The following is a 17,875-nucleotide window of genomic DNA, read 5'->3' on the forward strand; positions in this document are numbered from 1 at the left end:
TGTTAGCAGACCCTCCTGATGTGATTCTGACACCATGTCCCACCAGGAAAGCTCTTGTGTCCAAGGCAACATCAGATAGATAGGTGGCAATAGAACCTGGCGACGGTTGTACCCATGCAATGAGATCTAGTTGCCTTGCAGGAGTGCCCACTTTCTTGCCCAATCACATGCCTAGGGATGACCACTCTAGGCAAATGACTGTACCTGCTCCGCTGTTCAAAAAGGGTATTCGTGGTGGGATGCATGTCAGGCATTGGGAAAATGTCTTAGTTTGCACTTGGCCATATGCCTTAAAACTCTGCTCTGAACTTCGCCACCAGCATGGTGTGGTAGTTAGAGACTAGGACTTGGGAGACCTGAGTTCAAATTTCCACTCGGCCACGAAGCTCATTGGGTGACCTCAGGCCAGTTGCTGCCTCTCAGCCTGCCTGACAGGGTTGTTGTGGGAATTAAATAAGGGCTAAGGCCCGGGACAGACCAGGATTCAAGTCACCCCCCCCCAACTTGGCCATGAAGCTTGCTGGGCGACATTTGGGGTCACTCACTGTCCCTCAGTCTAACCTACCTTGCAGGGTTGTTGTGTGGATTAAGTGAGGATGGGGAGAACCATCTAAATAAACAGAACCTACACCATCTATGTCTGGGCATTATAGTGATTTTGGAACCGAGTCTTTGGCAATGAGCCAGCTGAGAGTCTGAGAAGCCAGGGCACTGGCCAGCCAACCGCTCCCTTACCTTTTTTCTTCCACTTCTTCAGGGCAGCCCGGACCAGCCTCCTCAATTTGCGATTCTTGGCCTGCGTGGCGTAGTAGAGGGAGTCGTGGCCTGTCTTGTCAAGAAGCGTCACATTGGCCTCATTCTGCAGAAGCAGCTCAGCTGACTCGGTGCTTCCACTTTCACAAGCAAGGATGAGAGCTGTCCTGTGCAGGAGCAGAGGAGAGAAAGATAGGTAGTGTGCTGTAGTGGTTAGAGTGAAGAAGTAGGGCCTGGAAGAGACCAGGGTTCAAATCTCCACTCGGCCATGAAGCTCACTGGGTGTGACCTTGCACTCAGCCACTGCTCCTCAGGCTAACCTACCTCACAAGGTTGTTGTGAGCATAAACCGGGGGGGGGGGGATGATGCTCCATGCCACCTTGAGCTCCTTGGAGCAAAGAAGGTGCAACAGGCATGCCGGAAATAAAAATAAATAGCCTCCTCACAGGAGGAAAGGCAACAGCAGGAGGTATTTCAGCTGGGTTGTTCAGGAGATCATTAACAGCAGCTGAATCAGACCAGTGACTGTGTGGAGGGGGAAAGGGTTAACACCCCACCCACTGCGCTCATGATCTTGATTCCCCCCCCCATCTGCTGCAATTTGAGGGAGTGGGGGAGGGGGAGATATATAAAGGCAATGCTGTTTGGAGATATAAGGGTTAAAGTGAGTTAGAGTTTGTGCCTAGAGACAAGGGATGGACCACAGGGAAGGCAAGAGCAATCTATGCAGGCCATAACCCAGCCAGAATAGCTATACAACAGGCTAGCTGCACCTGGGAAAATGGTACAGCTGTTTCACTGAGTTTTTTAAAAAAGTGGGACTTTCTGAACTCCTGGGGATGGGAGGAATGAAGGTTGAACAGAGAAAGTATGAACAGGAGATTTGCTGTTGTGCTGTTCATGACATCCAGCTGATGCCCCATAAGAAGCATAGCTAATCCCCAGGAGATGCCCAGTGTCAAAGCCTCCAGAGACTCACTTTCCATCCTTATCAATGAGGTCAACCTTGGCCCCTCTCTGCAGCAACTGGGAGCAGATAGCAGGCTGGTTCCCCTGGGCAGCGATCATCAAAGGCGTCCGTCCATTCTGGAGAAAAAGCGTGGAGAAAAGAAAGAAGATTCTTGGAATCTTGCTTTGCGGTGAGAAGGCATGTAAAATTAAGAATAGTAATAGCTATAACTGTGTAACTTCCAGCTGTTCAAGAGAGGGGCAACTGGTTCTGGAAGACACCCCCCGCCCCAAGAAACTATCAATTCACACTGGACCACACTGTAATTCACACTGGACCAATAAGCTCCATAACAGATGTCAAGATTCTAGCCCTCAGTGGGTAGAAGGACCAGCAGCAACTTTCACAGTCCAGCCTGGTAAGGCTGTTTTTTTTTTTGCAGCTGGACAAGGAAAAAGGCAGGAGAGGCTTCTCTTGACGGTCTCCCCCCCACACTTCATCACACTCCTAACTATAACTCATAGTCAGCTGCCCCAAGTCCGATACTACCGTGGATCCATTGCCCCCAGATTTTATTTTGATACACCAAGCAGAGCCTGTTCAGACGTACATTATCCATGACATCCAGGAAGGCCTCTTGATCACACAGGAGCAGCACGCTGGAAGCACACCCGGAGATGGCTGTTAGCGGGGGCGATTTTAAAAAGTGGAGGAAAGCAAGGGTTAAAAGTCAGGGCTTTTTATACCATATGCATAATAATATATACATGCAAATAACATTCATATTTCGATAGCAGTTTTCTCCCAGGCCAGCTAGCACACTCTAGAATATAAACAATGCATCATACTTGTTTTAAAAATCTGAGGAACACCTATTTCTTTAGATCCGGATGGCTGCAATGTGCTTTATGTGGGGCTTCCCTTGTGTTTGACCTGGAAGCAGCGGTCAGTGCAGAATGCTGCAGTGCAGTTGTGAGATGCTGTCTGCATGCAGCACTCCTGCTCAGAGAGTTGCATTGGCTGCAGATTTATTACTGGGTCAAGTTCAAAATGTTACTATTAGCATATAAAATGCTTAACAGCTTGGGGCCAGTTTACTTGCAGGATCCGCTTATCCCACTCGACCACTTCAGTCTGTGGAACTCCCGCTGCTACAGGTGCTACATAGTACCCATTAAACATTTGTAATAAATTGGTCTCTTAGTGTGGCAGCACCCGCACTTTGGAGCTCCCTGCCTGTTGACACTGGGCAGGCATCTTCACTGTACTCTTTTCAGTGCCCACTGAAAATATTTTTGTTTAGGGACGTGTACTCAGACATTGGGCTTTTCCACACTTACCTTTTGCCCTGCTCTTTCCAGGCAGAGGTCTGTGCATTAAAGCTCTGTGTCTGTGGTTTTTGCTTTGTTTTCTCCCAGAGCTAGTCCCGCTCTTTAAAGATGAATTGGAGCAAATGGCTATTCAGATTTTCTGTGGATTGCTGTTTGCTCCGACTGAGCTTCAAAGAGCGGGTTTTCATGGGGAAAGCTCCAGAGCACAAAAAAACAGTGCTCAGAAACAGATCTTTAAAGCACAGACTGCCCGGAAAGAGTGGGCGAAAGTGTGGGGAAGTCCACTGATGTGTTTTAATTTAGACTGAAGCAAGTGCTTCACTACATGATGGCAAAAGTTTAAAGGATACTTGTGCCCCAAAGAGTTGAACCAGGCTTCCTCAACCTCCGCCCTCCAGATGTTTTGAGACTACAATTCCCATCATCCCTGACCACTGGTCCTGCTAGCTAGGGATCATGGGAGTTGTAGGCCAAAAACATCTGGAGGGCCGAGGTTGAGGAACCCTGGGTTGAACATTCTTGCAAAAGGCCTGAGCTGTTATTTGATGCTCCAGGCAGGAGGGAGGAAGATCAACTTTAGCACAGGAAGTCTCCCACGCTGAGAAGGATCCCAGGTTTCCTTTGGGGTCTGGCTCAAGGATTTGATTATTGATTCAAATGCTACTCCCCTAGGTGACCTCCACTTGATTTGAATCATTTAAGGACTCACCCGCCCAATGTAGTGGTGTCCGGTTCTCCCCATCTACACAGTCTTCATTGGCTCCATGCTGCAAGAAAGAAGTTTTTTTGTTTTTTTAAAAAATGCATTTCATTGGCATTGATAACTTGCCACACCCTGAAGGCTCAGAGTAGCAACACCCCCCGCCCCCAAACAGCAGTGTCACAAACCAATTCAGTAAAATCATAGTAAAATCTGAAGGAGTGTCTCCACCCCCATCGTTCTACCCGGACACTGAGGTCCAGCGCTGAGGGCCTTCTGGTGGTTCCCTCACTGTGAGAAGCCAAGGTACAGGGAACTAGGCAGAGGGCCTTCTCAGTAGTGGCGCCCACCCTGTGGAATGCCCTCCCACCATATGTCACAGAGAACAACAACCACCAGACTTTTCGAAGACATCTGAAGGCAGCCCTGTTTAGGGAAGCTTTTAATGTTTGATGCATTACTGTATTTTAATATTTTGTTGGAAGCTGCCAGAGTGGCTGGGGAAGCCCAGCCAGATGGGAGGGGTATAAATAATAAATTATCATCATCATCATCAAATTGTAGAGTTGTGGAAGGGATCCAAAGGGTCGTCTAGTGCTTTTAAATCCTCATGGGGAGGGAGTTCCACAGCTCAGGGGCCATCACAGAGAAGGCCCTCTCCCTGGCCAACACCACCACCCTGAGGCTCTCAGAGGGCAGAGGAACCACAAAAAGGGCCTCCTCTGCGGGCCTCAGCATCTGAGATGCAAAATGTATTTCCATGGAATATTCTGATGGTCCAGGTTGTAGGATGCAGCATCCATCTCATTGCAGGAAACGACAAGCACATCATACATGCTCTGCATGCATTGATGCAGATTTTGATTTATGGACACATCCTAGTGCCAAAGGTTTCCACCTTCTCCCCCCCGCCCCATATCTAGGAACAGCAGGAATTATGTCTGGCTTCAAGAAGAAAAAGCTTAATCAGCAACTCTGTTGCTCTCCCTAAGGTGCTGTTTAGAGAGGCATCGCTGGCACAGAGATGGGTACCTGGGCCTCTATGACCCGGAGGCTCCTTGAAGGATGATAAGCCGCCAAGCAGGAATCCCTCTGCTTTCCTGATCTTCACATCAACACACCCTTTTCTCCCTTTTGCTGTAATGATTCTCAACGCAAGATTTCACACCCCACCCAGCTCTTCATTTTCCCCTTCGCCTCTGTGTTGAAACTGCCTCCCAGGTGAGCCTTGCAGAATCACAGGGAAATGATTAGGCCCAGAAATTATTCCATCACTGCGAGGGCGGCTGTTTTCAAGTGGTGTTGATTATCGTTAAAGATCAGGCAGGAGTATTATAAAACAAAGAGCTTTATTTAAAACAGCGGTGACAGCTTGGGGCACACAGACAGATGACAATCAGGGGACAGAGACCACAATTCCTCAGTGGCGGATATAAAAAGTTTGCCTCTTCCTTCCATCTATTTTCCTTCCCTTTACTGCAAGGCTTGTTTGATTACAGGCCTTTTTAGGCTCAGGGATTTAATGTTTAATATCAAATAAAAACAATCAAATTTATTTATCCACCCCCTCAGAAGTTTGAGGCTATGGGGTGTTGGTCCAGGAGAGGCCTTCTCTGTGGTGGCCCCTCAGTTGTGGAATTTTTATCGCATGGAGCTGTGCCTGGCACCTTCACGGTACAGCTTTTGGCAAATGCTGAAAACCTGGTTTTTGGCACTTGAGATGCATATTTTCAGGACCCACCCACCCAGATTGTAGTCTGTTTTAACTGTTTCTAATTCTGAATTTTAAATTGTTGAAACCAGCCCTGGGAACTGCTAAAATGTATCATTATTTTTTCAGAAAATGCAATGAGAGCCTTCTGGCTTCCCATCAGCAGGGCCTGTTTTGCTGTTTTTAATAAATCATACACCTCTTAGAGAATTTTAGGTTTTATTATTAAGGGCAGACATGGACCTGGTTTGTGCATTTGCACAGTGCAAATGTGTGAATGTCCCAGAGAAGAAACTGTGGCTCCATTACTTCTCTGGTCTTCCTGACGTCACCCTGCTGGGAGCCAGGCTTTCTGGGGCCTTATGGTTTGTCTCATAACCAAACCACAGGCCCAGGTTTGGACGACATGCTCAGCCAAACCATGTCTTAAGCTCACAGGAGCAGGACTGAAGGTGGGATGATGCAGCTGCGGCCTCCTCTCTAAGGACCCTCACACTTGTGCTTTCACACTTAACCTTGTATAGACTGAGCCACTGAAAATGAAAACAAACAAAAAAATGCTGGTCTGCTCTTGATCATTTACAGCAGTGGTTCCCCAAAGTGGGTGGTAGCGCCCCCTGGGCCCCATGGGGTTACCTGCGAGGGGGAGGCAAGGAAGTGGGGCAAGGAAGTGGAGCGGCTTCTGAAGGTGTAAATGACTCCCAGACTTTGAGAAGCAGTGTCACTGGATCAAGTTGAATCTATTTTGTTGAACTAATTAAACTAAATAGTTTTAACTGGATTTTGAATCAACGTGCAATTAGTTGCTACCGTTTTGCATTTCATTCTGTTATTATCTTCCTTGGTGGGTTGTAGGAACTGCTATTCTGAATACTGTAATGCTTTTTATATATGCCCGCTTACCTGGGAGTAAGTCCTGCTGGATTCATTGGGGCTTACTTCAAAGTATACCTGCACAAGGTCACACTGTTCTTCATGTGCTCTTTTTATATGGTTCAGCACAAGGTAACACATGGGGTTGCGGGGTGGGCAAAAATCTCAGGCAGCAAAAAAATCCTCAGCCCAGCCCCTTAGGCCTGCACAACCTGTCACCCCCACCAAGCTGAAAGCTCCCTCTGTACCCCCCCAGGCAGACTCTCTTCTTTGCACCTCCCATGTTTCAAGGCTGAACCACTGGCACAAAAACCACACTCAAGATTAAAGCCTGCCTCAACATTAAATCCTTGTTACCCCTGATAGAAAGGAACATAGGACCATAGGAAGAGCCTGCTGAATCAGGCCAATGGCTCATCTCGTCCAGCATTTTGTTCTCACAGTGGCCAACCAGATGCCTGTGGGAAGCTCGCAAGCAGGATTCGAACACAAGAGCCCTCTCCCCTCCTGTGGTTTCCAGAAACTGCCATTCAGAAGCATTTATGCCCTAGAACATGGAGGCAGACCACATCCATCCTGGCTAGTAACCACCCATAGACTTGAATTTGTCCAATCCTCTCTTAAAACCACCCAAGTTGGTGGCCACTGCTGCTTCCTGTGGGAGGGAGTTCCACAGTTTATCTACGTGCCACACGAAGATGTAAACGTGGGTGTCCTATTTACCTGCAGAAGGACCTTCACGCACTGAGGCTGGCAAGCGATGGTGGATAAATGCAGGGCAGTGCTGCCTAGAAAGACAGAAGGAAAGAGAAGTCAAAATATGACAAACGGTGGCGGAAAGGGAAGAGCCAGGCCTTTTCTTCCAGGGGAGGCTGGGTGTGCCGTTGTTGAGACTCTGCTGGAGCAGATTCAGAAACAAAGTGGTAACTCTGCCCTTGATGCTTCAAAAGCACTTGGCACTTACTTGTGGATTGAATCAAAGGGAGCAAAGGAGGGTGCTTGGCAACTGCCACTCTCCACTTTGCTGGGCACTCGCAGACCCACCAAGCCAAACTCCCCTTCCCTGGCTGAGAGGCTGGACAGACAGTCTGTTTTTAAGGCCAGTGACCCATCTAGTCCAGGATCCTGTCTCACAGTGGCCAACCACCCTCTCCAGAGTGCACAAGAACCCTCTCCCTTCCTTGTTCCCTGCAACTAGAGTTCAGAAGCTTTGCTGCCTCCAACTGCATTCCCATTGTGGCTGGTAGCCGTTGAGAGCCCTGTAAAGAAACATCAAAACTGATTGAAAAGCAACATCGTTTTGGAACAACTATACTGTATCCCACTTCTTATCTAACGACGTTCTCAAGAATATGAGATTGCATGAGTTTTTAATCTTGTGGGAGGGCGGTAAGCACACTCGCTCCCCTGTTACAGAATCGCTCCCCCTATGACACGTACCATCGTCATTCTTATCATTAACATCAGCCCCATGAGAGAGCAGGATGGTGAGGCATTCCGTGAGCCCCTTGGAAGCTGCCAGGTGGAATCTGCAAGGAAGAGGAAAAAGCGGGATCTTGACAAGCAATACTTTCCGGATATCTTGTAAACTAAAAGTACCCCAGTGTGTAGCTCAGCCGGAAGAGCATAAGACTCTTGATTTCAGGGTTGTGGGTTCGAGCCCCACTCTGGGCAAAAGATTCCTATATTGCAGGGGGTTGGACAAGATCATCCTCGTGGTCCCTTCCAACTCTACAATTCTATGATCTAAAGGGCAGAGCTCAAATGACCATTTTTCGATATATGGGGTGGTTTTGTTTTTTCATGCAATCAGATCGCCGTTCATTGCCATCGGCATATGAAAATGTCTGGCTCATTTAAGGCTATGTAAAACATTTATTCTCAATAAGTGAAAAACTCACAGGTGGAGAATACTTTTATTTTGTATGGATCTTTATTATTTGTAAAGGGAATCTTTGTATGAGTTAATACTTTATTATCCCTTTGGAGCTGCGCTAGATCTTTGGTACTTTTGCCCTTCTTAGGCTGTGACGTGTTATGGTTTAAACCTTTGGTTCTTTTTCTTGTTGTATTTTTGTTACGTTTGAACTTTTGTTCGTTAATAAATCGATAAAAAAGAAAAAGCAGGATCCTGAATCAGGCAGAGCCATTCTTGGTTCCCCTCTCATCCCCCCCCCACCCCCAATCCATCATCAGCTTTAGACAGTGAAATAAATCATCACCAGCAATGCAATCTGCTAAAACTTCTCCACCTCAGGCTCCTAATCACTTCAGTTTTCACCAACCATCAATTTAGTCTGGCTAATCATTCTATGATCAGGTGTCAACACTGAAAGCAGCTGTTTCCTTGGATCCAGAGGATGTGCTTATTAGCCCACAGAAACAAATTTGCATGTGCTAAATATATAAGTACAGTGCAAATTCAGGATGTAAATGTTGCAGAAGGCCAGCCACCTAATTTCCCCTCCAGGTCACCTCCTTCCACCCCTCCTTCCCCCTTCCCCCCAATTAACCTCCGTCTCCAGGGCTCAGTGGTAGGTGGGAGCGCAGGGGAAGAATCACCAGGGCTGTATGCCCTGTGACATCACCAGGGGCTGCCCCTGGGTCTCAAAGTTTGAGCCCTGAAATCTCAGGGTCTGGGATGCTCCTCACCCAGCAACCCTACCCAAGAGACTGCCTTGTCCTTTGCAGAGCCTGCGAACAAGAGGGATTATGGGGCAGGGAAAACTTACGTACGCAGATTGCCCCAGGGCATTCAGTTTGGTGGCTTTGGCTGTCTTCTTGGAAGCGAGGACGGATACACGCCCCACGTCGCCTTTCTCAACAGCGTCAAAAAGCTTCTGGTCATGCTTGTTCCAGCTCTCTACCTGGTTGTCATGAGATAAGGAAAGCAGCCATTTAGTGTCGTCGGAGGCTTACCATGGGGCTGTTCTGTGCCAGAAGAGAGACCTGCTCCCCTGAAATGAGCAAGGGTGAAAGTGAGCACGGATGTTGGCCATTCTGCAGGACTGGAATTGAATCATAGAACTGTAGGGACCCCAAGGATCATCTAGTCCAGCCCACCCCGATGCAGGAACCACAGCTCATCAATTTATAACCCTTTACAAGTGAAAAGCCATAGCACCACATTATTAAAATATAAATACAGTGGTACCTCGGGTTAAGAACTTAATTCGTTCCAGAGGTCCGTTCTTAACCTGAAACGGTTCTTAACCTGAGGTGTGCTCGAGAACCAAGGTCCGACTGTATAAGCCAACATTAGTCATACTCAAGAGTAGACACATTAAAATCACTGTCGTCCTGATTTCAAGAGGTCTGCTCTAAGAATGATAGGGAATCTGACCTCTTAATCCTGACTACTGGTTGTATAACACCCTTCTCCCAAGAAATCCTTGAAACTGTTGTTCAGTGGAGAGATAGGACCTGTGATTTCTCGACCATGTTCCCCTCTCAGCAGCATTACAATTCCCTGAAAATCGGGAATTATTCTTAACCCTGTTAAACTTGAAGAAAATGTCTTAATCAAAATGTTTCCTCTGATGACAACTTGCACTTTAAGTTAATGAATGTTATCTGGGGAAATGCAAAAACACTGAGGAAGAATTTTCTGATGGCAAGAGCCCTTGGAAGTTGGTAGCTTCTCCTTCACTGGAGGTTTTTTCAAAGAGAGGTTTGGTGATTTGGGATCATAGCTGTGACTCCTGCATTGCAGGGATCTAGTCCAGTGACCTTTGGGGATCCCTTCCAACTCTACAATTCTGTGTTTAAGTAAAGTGAATGGAAATGGCTACATTAAAGGCATAAGGTATACCATGCAGTGATAGATTATGATTATTACAGTGGTACCTCAAGTTACATACGCTTCAGGTTACAAACGCTCCAGGTTACAGACTTGGCTAACCCAGACATAGTACCTCGGGTTAAGAACTTTGCTTCAGGATGAGAACAGAAATCGTGCAGTGGCGCAGCAGCAGCAGGAGGCTCCATTAACTAAAGTGGTGCTTCAGGTTAAGAACAGTTTCAGGTTAAGAACGGACCTGCGGAACGAATTAAGTACTTAACTCGAGGTACCACCGTATTATGATTGTCAGGAAGAATACCCTCCAAAAAATTCTAGTAATCAGGGAAGACGGGAGATCCCTTCTGATCTAGAGGAAGATCTAGGGAGAGCCATGGACTCCACGTTGCTTAGTAACCGCCATTCAAGCCAGTAATAAAAGAGGAAAGAGCCTCAAAGCTGGAATGCGGAATGTGGAAAATGTTATTTTTATTTCATCGCCTGGCTCCATCCCACACAGGACAGGTGGCCGACGGCCATTCTCCTTTCTCCCATGACAGCCATTCTTTTTGCAACATCACACACTGCCTCCAAGCGGGTTGGCAAATTTCCCAGAAAATATATACTGTAGTTAATTGCCCTGGAATAAGTTGCCTTGGGAAAGCGTAGGTCTTAAAAAAGAAAGGTGGCATGAAGCTGTTCAGGAGGCAACAGGGATTCAGGCAGCAGTGCAAAGATAGCCTTTGTTGAGATGGATATAGAGATCTAGGCATTCACAGGCAGCTTCTAGCTCATTTCTTTCCAAGGAAAACAGGGCTCCAGTCTGGCAAAACTTAAAAGGGGTTCAATCACACACACCCCCCCCAAAGGTAGAAGAGAGGGAGATTCAGGATATAGCCCCTTCACATACTGCCAAAAATAACTGAATTGCAAAGTTGGCAGGGACCCCCAAGGGCCATCTAGTCTAACCCCCTGCAACGCAGGAATCACAGCTAAAGAATCCCGGACAGAATGCCTTTTAAAAACCTCCAATGAAGGAGAATCCACATATATAAAAGGCAAAGTTCTGCAGCTGCCCCAGCAGAAAGTCATGCCAAAGAAAAAAATGTAAGGCTTTATTTTGGGGTTGCGGGGTGTCGTACTTTTGGTTAAAAGGTTCACTTGTCCCTTCCGTTTGGGGATTTTTATTTTAAGCAGATCTGTTTCAGCAGCTCCGTGAAGATGGGCAAAGAATGTGCTTGGAGACAATCCGGTTCTGAATGCCGTTGCTGATGGAGCAACACGCCCAGAGTTTGCGGAGGGCAACATTTCACAAGGGCCACACACCCCGCTGTTGCTTAAGTTCTAATTACGCTGGGAAAACACAGTCCTCCTACAAGATACAGCTGGGACATTTCGCTCTCAGTTCTCTCCATTCCCAGAAAGGCAAGAGGAAAGTCTGCTTTCGGTGGACAATTATGACTATTAATAGATTTGCTTTCTCTCTCTCTTTTTGTAAAGTTTTAATTTCATTTTTATAAGGGAGAAGAGTTATAAGAACAGGTGAAAATTAAAAGAGGAAAAACAAAAGCACAAAACAGGCACCTAGAATGATGAATTAGAATGATGAATTAGAATGAATTAGAATGAATAAAATATCAAAGTAAAGAATATCCAGGCTATCTGATTTTGATCAAGTCTACTTCCAGATTTGTCAAGCTTGTGTTGAGGGTTGCCTTGAAAATGCTGGCTCTGTTGCATATATAATTAAAGAATGCCAAATCATATAAAAAGTGCTTGAAGGGCTCTAGTGCTTGTAAAAAAAACCAACCCTCAATTTCTAAGTCATTTTCTCCACTATAGCGCCTATGCATTTGCTTTCAGCCTGCCATTTCCTCCAGGGCAGTGGTGGCTAAACTTGGCCCTCCAGATGTTTTGGAACTACAATTCCCATCATCCTTGACCACTGGTCCTGCTAGCTAGGGATGATGGGAGTTGTAGTCCCAAAACATCCAGAGGGCCAAGTTTGGCCGCCACTGCTCCAGGGGAATCAGGATAGCATGCAGAGCTCCCCCTGCTTTTGAAGCTAAGAGAAAGCAGCTAGCCCAAAGTCACCTAGTAAAGTTTTGTAGCTGAGTGGGAGTTTGAACCAAAGTCTCCCAGTACTCTAACCATTGCACCACAACTGCTCTTGGTAAGCTGTAAGGTGCCTGAGAACTTATCCCAGCTGTTTTGCAGCCCCATAGAAATACCCACCTGATGAATTTTTGCCTGTAAACACAGCTGTTTAAAGTATGGGAGCCTTGCAAGAACAAAAAAATGCATTGGTGAGCATAAGGCAGATACAGAGAAAGGCTAGGGTGATGTACCTTCTGGAGAAGAGAAGGTTTTAGACTGGTGCTGCTTGTCATTTCAGGCAGCTGTGGGGCAGACAGAGAATCCGAACTGGCTTAAATTCTGCCTTCTCCCCAGCTCTCTTTAAAGGCACAGGAGCCAGGTCCTCTTTCGAACCAGGCCACGGCTATTCAGGGTGAAATTATAAGATACTTTCCTCTAGAGAAATGTTAGCATGCACCGACATTTCATAACCGCTCTTCCAGTTCTTAAAAAAAATGCACAGCGGATATCGTAAATTCAAGGAGCCATAAGCAGGAAATGCAATTTGGGCAACCAAAGGATTCCTGAGCATGTGTAGAGAGCTCTCCGTCGTGACCAAAAAACACAAGCAGTTGGTGCCCATTTGGGATCCAGGATAAAGATGTTCTGAGAGAAGACTTGGTGGTCTTCTTGAACCCCTCAGTCTTTGCTGTCTTAGTCATTGGACAGGTCCCTTGGTTTCAATAATAAAATTTTGGTAAGATGTGCAGATGTCAAAAAGTGAAGGAATGTGCCTTCGCAGGGCTGATGATCACCCGATTTTATTTTGTCTCCCCATGCAAAGAACAAGATCAGCCCAGAGAGCTGACGTCAGAGCAGTAGATAAGCTGCCATGACCAGGCCTGTTTGTCAGGCCTCGAAGTCACTTGCTCGGGGCCAATTTCATGCTAAACGCAAGTCGTCCCCAGGAGTGGATACACCCCAAAGGCAGGATGGAGCAAGACTGAGCAAAGCCTCATGTCAAGAAAGGAATTCATGCTGAGACTTCCAGTTGGTCATGCTTTGCTTTGAACTGAGTGTGTGTGTCAGCCTTCCCATCGTGGCCTCATCTGAGCTGGGACTTGTTATTGATTGATTGATTGATTGATTGATTGATTGCATTTATAAGCTACCTTTTCTCCCTCGAAGGAGCTCAAGGTGGCTTAGCTGGTTCTGTCCCTTCTCATTTATTCCCCACAACAACCCTGCGAGGTGGGTTAGGCTGAGGGAAAGTGTGACTGGCTCAAAGTCACCGAGCGAGCTCCATGGCCAAGTGAGGTTTTGAACCCTGGTCTCTCAGGTCCTAGTCTGACGCTCTAACCACAACACCACACTGGCACAAGGACTCAGATCAAGATCCTGTGGAATGAAGAACAGTGCCTCTGAACACGTGCAGAGTGCCTTTCATGCACCACCTATCTCCAGCCTGCTCCTAGGAATCTGGGAAAACGACTTGCCGTCATATAACCCCAATGTTCTGCACAGACAAGAACAATGGTTTGCCCTGAAAGATACCTCAGGCCTCTGTGAAGTAAGGTTGCTAACTGACCAGGAAGAACTACAAAAGCAGGCATGCTTGCTCTTAAAGGCACAAGAGCAACTTAATGAGGATAAACCACTCAGTAAAGTTTTTTATTATTATTTGTCGCATGGAGACAGACACAATTACCTATTATTATAGTAATATCATCATCAGGCCAAGTGGCCCTTTAAGGAACAGGAATTGATTAAAACGTTGGCAACCTGAATGGAGCCTCTTTTTAAATGAACAAGAAAAGTGTGACACTGTGCTTTATTGGAAACAGCCACCCACACGTTGCACGTTGTTATATTATTAAATGCATGGCCTGTTTATGCAGCCAGGAGTTATTGGCTCCACAAACCAGACACCCCTGTCCTCTGCTGATATCCCTGGAAACAATAAAAGGAGACTGGCCAAGTAGTTTTTGGTTTGTCCTGAAGGACACTGGTGCCTCAGCAGGAGAAACTTGTTTACAAACGCAACTCGTGTCTAGAGCTGTCAGGTCAGGAGCATCCTAGACCCTGAATTGCAGGGCCCAGCCCAGCTCTTTTCCTCCCTCCGCACTTCCATCACTGAGCCTTGGAGATGGAGGTTAACTGGGAGAGGGGAGCCGAGGACAGCAGACCCTCCCAGAGTGTCTCTGCTACAATTGGCAGCCGGGTCCTGCCAGGCTGAATCTTGCATGTTGCCTGCACAATCCCAGGCTCAGACAGACTTGCACCTTGATCCTTTCTCTTCCCATCTCTGCATGATTCTGTCATTATTCTAGACTTGGAAACAGGGCAGAGGCTGGTGGCTTACCCAATCTGGACCTTCTAGATCAAACCTTTTTTTGGGGGGCAGGGGTGCCCCTTTGTTCCATAAACTCATCTCCAACACCTACCACCCTACCCTATCAAAAGCATTATTTGCATGACCAACTAAGGAAGATAGTAACACAATAAAATTCAAAATTTTAAATTTTAAAGTTGTGCTTTTACTCAAAACCCAATTCAAACTATTGAGTTTAATTAAGTCTGTCAATTAACCCCACAGTCTCCCATTGGTTTATCCAAAGGTTTGCATTGTCCTCACTCGCCAATAGGCAAACACTGCCCCACAGAAACTAGCCTCTGGGTTGGCGAAACTTACAGCTGCCCCACAGAAACTAGCCTCTGGGTTGGCGAAACTTACAGCTGCCCCACAGAAACTAGCCTCTGGGTTGGCGAAACTTACAGCTGCCCCACAGAAACTAGCCTCTGGGTTGGCGAAACTTATGCCCCTGCTGCAAAAAGAGGTCAAGAGAAGCTGCCATTTGGCATAATATTCAAATGGGTTAATTTGTATGCACAGCGATGCAGATATAGATAATGACTATATAAATATAAATACAGAGATAATTAAAAGAAATGCAATACAGTGGTACCTCAGGTTAAGTACTTAATTCGTTCCGGAGCTCTGTTCTTAACCTGAAACTGTTCTTAACCTGAAGCACCGCTTTAGCTAATGGGGGCTTCCTGCTGCTGCCAGGCTGCCAGAGCACGATTTCTGTTCTCATCCTGAAGCAAAGTTCTTAACCTGAAGCACTATTTCTGGGTTAGCGGAGTCTGTAACCTGAAGCGTATGTAACCTGAAGCGTATGTAACCCGAGGTACCACTGTACTTCTCCCCATAGTACCAGTGTGGTGTAGTGGATAGAGTGTGGGAGACCAGGGTTCAAATTCCTATTTGGCCATGAAGCTCACTGGGTGACCTGGGGCCAGTCACACACTCTCGGCCTAACCGACCTCACAGGGTTGTTGTGAGGATTACATGGGGAGGAAAAGAACTATGTACACCACCTTGAACTCCTTGAAGGAGAGATGGGTTATAAATGTAATAATAAGTAAACAGTGGGAAAGGCTGCACTCAGTGATCTGTATGCTTGCCTACTCAGGCTGCTGTTCTCCAGGTGCTGCTAACAAGCACCACAACTACCTGCTCTTCTTTTCTAAAGTTCTTCAAGCCAGACTTGGCCTGGACAGACCTTCAAATGGAGGATTCATTGAAATGGAGGGCAAGTTGGACACATGGCCATTTTCCTGACAGCGTCCAGGGAGCGTTTGCAAGCAAAGCTGAACCACATGTGCATGCTGGGTGGGTGTTTGTTCTATGATAGTCTCAAAGGAAACGCACTCTGCCCATGCTCAGGAGTACTCTTTGTTTTGCTCCCTGCCTATTCCACACAAACTTTTATTTCCAAAATGAGAGCCACTTGCAAGCGATCAGAAACGGAGATTAATAACGAGCAGTGCTTGGAACTCACCGCCACTTGATTGCTGGAACAGGAGAACATCTTCTTCATGGCTGCTGCAGCAGCTGCTCCTGCTTTCTGCCGTCTCCAAACACGAGTGAGATGAACCACATTCAAACCATCTCTGAGAAGAGGCCCGTGGTCAGGAGGAGAGGAGTCCGTCTGCTCAGCCCAGGCGCCCGGCCTGGATGAGAGAAGGAGGAACCAGCAGAGACATCCATGGAGCTGGAGCCCCAGAGAATCTCCTGGCTGGCTGCTGGAGCCCAAAGAGGTGTCTGGCGGCGTCCAGGGAGCGTTTGCAAGCAAAGCCCTGTCGGCCCGCAGGCCTCACCGCATGAAACCTTGGTGCCCACCCCCAGCACACCTGTTTCACAGTCCCAGGTCTGAACTTGCCTGAGAGAGAGACGCTCTTTGCTAATCTCGCTTGTCTCCTGATTTTAAAAGGACGGAGGTTCCCGCCCCGCCCTCTCCCTCGAATTGATGGGCGATTTTTTTCTTCTTCTCACGTTCCGTCACCAAAGAGGCAAACGCCGGAGACCTTCAATGATAGCTTGTTTACCTGTGGGCAACTTGCAAATGACAGAAGCCACCCTTTCTCCAAGGAGCTCAGCTGCGTCAATGAGTTCCCCACTCAGCTCCACTTCCGTCCGCACAACAACCCTGCAAGGGAGCCTAAAAGAACAGTGTGTGGCCCAGTGGCGTAGCGTGGGGGGTGCAGGGGGGCCCGGCCGCACCGGGTGCAACATCTGGGGGTTAGGGTTAGGGGGTGCAAATCCACGGGTTAGGGGGCGCAAATCCATGAGTTAGGGGGCGCAAATTACTTGCCTTGCCCCGGGTGCTGACAACCCACGCTACGCCACTGGCGTGGCCTAAGGCCGCCTAGCAAGCCTTGCAGCTAAGCTGAAGGGTTTGAATTTGGGCCTTCTCCACCCTAGTCCAAAATCCTGCTCAGTTTCACTGTGTGTAGATGTTCTCTACCTGTATTTACAGACCTATTTCCCCACTTCCACACTTCCGATCACTGTCTCAATTTTTCACTCGGTTTCTTAAAAGACAGATGCCAGGCCTGTCAGGGAACTAGGCCTTTAGATGAAAACTCAGCCTGCTAATCCCAAACATGTTCCATCTGCCCATGATCATGTAGCACCCTGCTTGTGGTTAACGCTTAGCTGGAATGAAATATTCAACGCAGCAATAGAGAAATTAAAATAGTAATTTATTTGTCAGACAAATAAATATGAGGCACAGTGGTATATGGTTACCAAGCTCTGGCCTGGCCTCTTGCCATTCTGGCCAGCACTTATATTTCCTTAATCCAGCCCCCTTGCTCCTCCTGTGGCTGCCTCTGTCCAATCAGCCTGGTTGAAATTCCTATTGGCTGTTTGCTAGAACCAATCACAAAAGATACACCCATTTCCTTCTTGCCCTTTTATGGAAATCAAAAAGCTATATATTCTTCTATCTATAAATGACAAATAAGTAGTAATATATCTTACATGTGTCTCAACAAGGAATCTTAATTACCAGCTCACCTCTTGCCCTCCTTGCCCTATTGCCTTCCAAAACAGATAATTAATCTTGAATTTTTATCTTATGCATATGTCAAGGATTGAGTTCACATCAACATTGAGAGATCTCCTTCATTTGAAGGTTTCTAAACAAAAGGCCTGACAACCATATATCAGGAGTGCTCGATGGCGTCTCCTGTCTGGCAAGGGGGGCTGGTGGCTGACTTAATTTCAGGATAGTTACAACTCTTACAACTATATGAAATAAGAATCTAGCATTTCTTAAATCCTTTGCATAATTATATTTAAGCTAATATATTTAATACATAAATAACCTTTTAAAAGGAAAAGGAATCTTAAAA

General features: G+C 46.9%; 1 protein-coding gene across 2 annotated transcripts in view; it reads right to left on the minus strand.

Moving 5' to 3' along the window:
- The window catches only part of ANKRD35 (ankyrin repeat domain 35), a 29,073-nt gene extending 12,395 nt beyond the window's left edge, over positions 1-16,678 (minus strand). The window contains exons 1-8 of one of the 2 annotated variants that reach the window (XM_079956493.1): positions 16,018-16,678; positions 9,055-9,185; positions 7,759-7,847; positions 7,042-7,106; positions 3,744-3,801; positions 2,314-2,384; positions 1,734-1,840; positions 736-920 (exon numbers count right to left, since the gene is read on the minus strand). In XM_079956493.1, coding sequence (XP_079812619.1) covers positions 736-920; positions 1,734-1,840; positions 2,314-2,384; positions 3,744-3,801; positions 7,042-7,106; positions 7,759-7,847; positions 9,055-9,185; positions 16,018-16,056 — 745 coding nt within the window. In that variant the 5' untranslated portion in view covers positions 16,057-16,678. Of the gene's footprint in view, positions 1-735; positions 921-1,733; positions 1,841-2,313; positions 2,385-3,743; positions 3,802-7,041; positions 7,107-7,758; positions 7,848-9,050; positions 9,186-16,017 lie in introns of both variants that reach the window. The other variant, XM_079956494.1, reaches the window with a different exon arrangement.
- Positions 16,679-17,875: the final 1,197 nt, after the last annotated feature.

The sequence above is a fragment of the Podarcis cretensis genome (genome assembly GCF_951804945.1).
Source record: "Podarcis cretensis genome assembly, chromosome: 16".
NCBI classification, from domain to species: Eukaryota; Metazoa; Chordata; class Lepidosauria; order Squamata; family Lacertidae; genus Podarcis; species Podarcis cretensis.